This window comes from Pundamilia nyererei, unplaced genomic scaffold (assembly GCF_000239375.1).
Source record: "Pundamilia nyererei isolate P.nyererei 1_Seehausen unplaced genomic scaffold, PunNye1.0 scaffold00052, whole genome shotgun sequence".
NCBI classification, from domain to species: Eukaryota; Metazoa; Chordata; class Actinopteri; order Cichliformes; family Cichlidae; genus Pundamilia; species Pundamilia nyererei.
Window position 1 is genome coordinate 1,481,931 of NW_005187453.1, and position 3,626 is coordinate 1,485,556.

At 38.1% G+C, this 3,626-nt stretch overlaps 1 protein-coding gene across 2 annotated transcripts; it reads left to right on the plus strand.

Annotated features, from left to right (window-relative positions):
* Positions 1-210: 210 nt before the first annotated feature.
* Positions 211-2,987, plus strand: LOC102209562 (troponin I, slow skeletal muscle-like). 2 transcript variants are annotated; one of them, XM_005733449.1, is made up of 8 exons: positions 211-291; positions 827-839; positions 1,008-1,049; positions 1,425-1,466; positions 1,733-1,864; positions 1,950-2,039; positions 2,307-2,489; positions 2,601-2,987. In XM_005733449.1, exons 3-8 carry the CDS (start codon positions 1,029-1,031, stop codon positions 2,700-2,702), a joined length of 570 nt encoding a protein of 189 aa, XP_005733506.1. In that variant the 5' UTR covers positions 211-291; positions 827-839; positions 1,008-1,028; the 3' UTR covers positions 2,703-2,987. The 2 variants fall into 2 exon arrangements, with proteins under 2 accessions (XP_005733506.1, XP_005733507.1); XM_005733450.1 differs by having other exon boundaries at positions 215-291; positions 830-839.
* Positions 2,988-3,626: the final 639 nt, after the last annotated feature.

Below are 3,626 nucleotides of genomic sequence, written 5' to 3' on the forward strand. Positions count from 1 at the left end.
TATCAGCTTGTGAATTTTTCCAATTATTCCAATTGGGAAAAATGATAACATTTCAAATGCTGATCTCTAGACAATACCATTAAGGCAATGCTACGGATTTATTATTACACTTTCCTTGTGTTGTCAGTGTCAGGGGAGGTGATATTTAGTGCTTGGTCTCTTGCCAGCACATTCTTGGGACCAGACGTTATATCTGCTGTCCACTCGCCATCAACCCCACATAAAAAGCTGCCCATTGTCTTCAGCAGCTGCTGTTTGACTCTCTTCACCTCCACAGACGCTCATTTACAGGTAAAAGAACAGATGCTATATTGTGTGTTTTACCTAGTTAAGGTTTCTCAGAATATTGCCAGAGTGACTAACAAGAAGGCACTAATATAATTTAAATTTTCTTACAAGATTAGAGCAGAAAATATAAAAAGTAAATAGATTTTGTAGACAATAAGACAGTGCTTAGCCAGTGTTGTTTTGGTTAAAGCTGTACAATATAGTAATGTGTACATACTTGTACATAAATGCTGTCAACCTAACAAAGAGCTGATCTTAAAAATCTGTGTGCAGCTGCTGCTGTCTGGCTTTGCTTTTTTTTGTCAGAACAAATGTTGCAGCTGATGTATTCGCTTAACAAATGTGCTGAGCTGTCATTAGTTAAACTGTAAAAAATACAGAATGAAAAAATTAATATTTGGGATGACGATCAACATGATGGAGTAAATACATGGTTAATTTTCAGTGTAGTTTAATGGGATGACATATTACACCAAAACATGACTAATACTAATAATAATAAACTTTCTTTTCTTCCATGTGTTTGTTTCTGCTCAAGAAGTTGAAGTGAGGTAAGAAAATTCCTTTTATGCCTGCTGTATGGTTCATATTTGTGAAAATGTTTTTTAAGGGAAAGTTGTGCTCGCTTCCTAAAAGGATAAGAATAGATAATGCACTCATGTAAACCTGCCGTTGCCTTTAAGATCATCGTCCTCATGTGTTCCTGCTTGCTGTTTCAGGAGCACGACAGATCCAGAACGATGAATCCCAGAGGGGAAAAGGTGAGCCAGCTATATTCCACAGTGTTAATCCTCCATGCATGGACAGGGGACACATTGTCCTTGCACACATGGCAAAGATGTGGCAGTGGTTATCTGTCAGAATTGTTATCTGCATCCCTGAGAGCTTTCCCCTTGACTTCATCCTAATAATAAAGCGTTATCTTTTTATGTGTGACTGCAGTAAGTGGAGTCAAGTTTGACACTCGCAGGTCTTTCCATACAATGTGCAATGTTTAATTTTAGTTGAAAGATACAGTGTACTTTGTTAGCCTTTTATTTACTGTACTCGACACTGTAAATATCACCTTACAGACCTAAATAATCAATATTTGATTTAGAATCACTGAGCTGATTGTGCTTTGGCTTTCTCCACAGCCGAAGTCGAAGATTTCGGCTTCTCGCAAGCTCTCCCTCAAAGTGAGTTGCCTTTACACACCTTTTTTTGTTTGCTATATATCCCCATGACAACAAAACTTGATATTAATTTAATACTATTTTATATAAGAACAATATGACGAGCCATGCACATGCTGCAAGTTTCATTAACTCTTGGTGCACACTTGACTCACTGCCATATAACATAATACATACTGTTTATGAAAACCAACATAAATTATCATTTTTGTCACGGTCAGACTAAAACTTCCTCGTCCTGTGATTGATACCCATTTGTGTCCAATCAGATGCTGCTCCTCACAAGAGCCTGTGAGGATTTGGAGAAGGAGAGGCAAGACAGGGAGGAGGAGAAAGTACGCTATTTAGGAGAAAAGTTGCCTCCGTTGCAACTGTCTGGAAAGTCCCTGCAAGAACTACAAGTAAGCTCTCTAAAGCCACAAAAGACCAGCTTTTGTAAAGCAGAAAATATAATAATATTAATGTTATCAATATCTGATCTTTTAGGAACTGTGCAAGCAGCTTCATACAAAAATTGATATTGTGGATGAGGAGAGATATGACTGTGAATCCAAAGTGAGCAAGCATAACAAAGATGTAAGTCTCTTTTATCCTCCAGGCCTCTGCATATCCTTTGTATCTGTAAAATGTCTGCATTGAAATTGGGGGCTAAATTCTCTATTAACTGTATATTTAGGTCAAACCAGAACAGGCCGGCCAATATAACAGAAAGACATTCCTCAAATATTATTGCAGCACTTTTACACTATGTACTCTCCTAAAAAACTAAAGAATAAGGAGACAAAGTGAGCTTTTTCTTCCTGTTTCTGTTTTTTTCATACATTTTGCATCATAATGCTTTAGATCCATGAGCTGAAGCTGAAGGTACAGGACCTTGGGGGCAAGTTCAAAAAGCCTGCCCTGCGAAAAGTGAGGGTGTCAGCAGACGAGATGATGAGAGCCCTCCTGGGCTCCAAACACAAAGGTTCAATGGACCTCAGAGCCAACCTCAAGTCTGTGAAGAAAGAGGATGTGAAACAGGACAAGGTACCAGAATCACCACTCTCACATCTTGGCTCCTAATCTCTTGTGTTTCTCAGTATCAAAACATTTTTTTCTGATTTTTATTTCTTTTTTCCCGGTTCTCTTCATTCTCAGGTGCTTACCAGTGAAGTAGGCGACTGGCGTAAGAATGTGGAGGCCATGTCAGGTATGGAGGGCCGTAAGAAGATGTTCGACACAGGCGGCGGAGCACAGTGAGATCACCTCTGAAAGCAGGAAAAGTTAAGCTGTCTAGACAGAAAAAGTGGAATACCTAATGGGAGACAAATTGACCCAAAAGCTGCTGGAGTTTAGTTTGAGGTAAAAGCAAGTATAAATCCCACCTGTGCTGCATTTTACCTGATAGTCACTCAGTTTAACAACTCAATGCACTTAAAGTGTAAAATAAAAGTGTAGAAGCCCATGTTTTGTTTTGTTTTTGTTACCAAAGAATATTTTGTTTTGTTATGTCACCTTAAGACAATTAAAGAGGATTTAAATGAACACATATTGTTTCCATCGGTGATGTTCCATATCTGTACTTGACTTTATCGTGTTTCATTTTATTGGCACCAGAAGGATTATGTGTGGCACGTCAAAGGACGGCAAGCAGCTTGGCTGTTGATGGATTTAAAAAGAAAGATGAAAAGTGAAGGGAGGGGGAACAACAGGTGGCAGTTGCATTCTGTGTATCTGTTTCAGTGTTTTAAATAGACCTTGTGTGAAAGCAAAAGATTGTGTTTAAAGTAAACTCAAAGCAAATGAATAAAAAATTTAAAAAAAAAAGGCTCCTTTTTTAAAATAGTTTTTTCAACTTGGAAATAATTTTGCTTTCGACATACAGTAGCATTTAATAATTGGAAAAAGCAAGTTTAACAGGGATTCATTATGACAAGTAACATTTAAAGCAGTTTAATGGCAGAAGTAAAACAAAGAGGCTTTTCCAGCACATGTTCCACCTTAGACTTTGACAGAATATATTCAGCCATGATGTCATCTTCTATAAATCAAAGCTCCAGAAAGCTTCAGAAGCCCACTAACACTGCCATCCTAGACATTTCATGCATTCATGCACTGCTTCTTTGTTTGACTGGGTTGTCTGGTTGCTGAAAGCCAGACATTGTTATCTGAGGCGTGACAGTA

Excerpts from the sequence above, each read along its gene's own strand:
- LOC102209562 (XM_005733449.1), top strand. The coding sequence starts at position 1,029 with ATGAATCCCAGAGGGGAAAAG. Across the intron at positions 1,050-1,424 it reads TGAATCCCAGAGGGGAAAAG|CCGAAGTCGAAGATTTCGGC; the intron begins GTGAGCCAGCTA and ends CTTTCTCCACAG. Across the intron at positions 2,490-2,600 it reads AGGATGTGAAACAGGACAAG|GTGCTTACCAGTGAAGTAGG; the intron begins GTACCAGAATCA and ends CTTCATTCTCAG.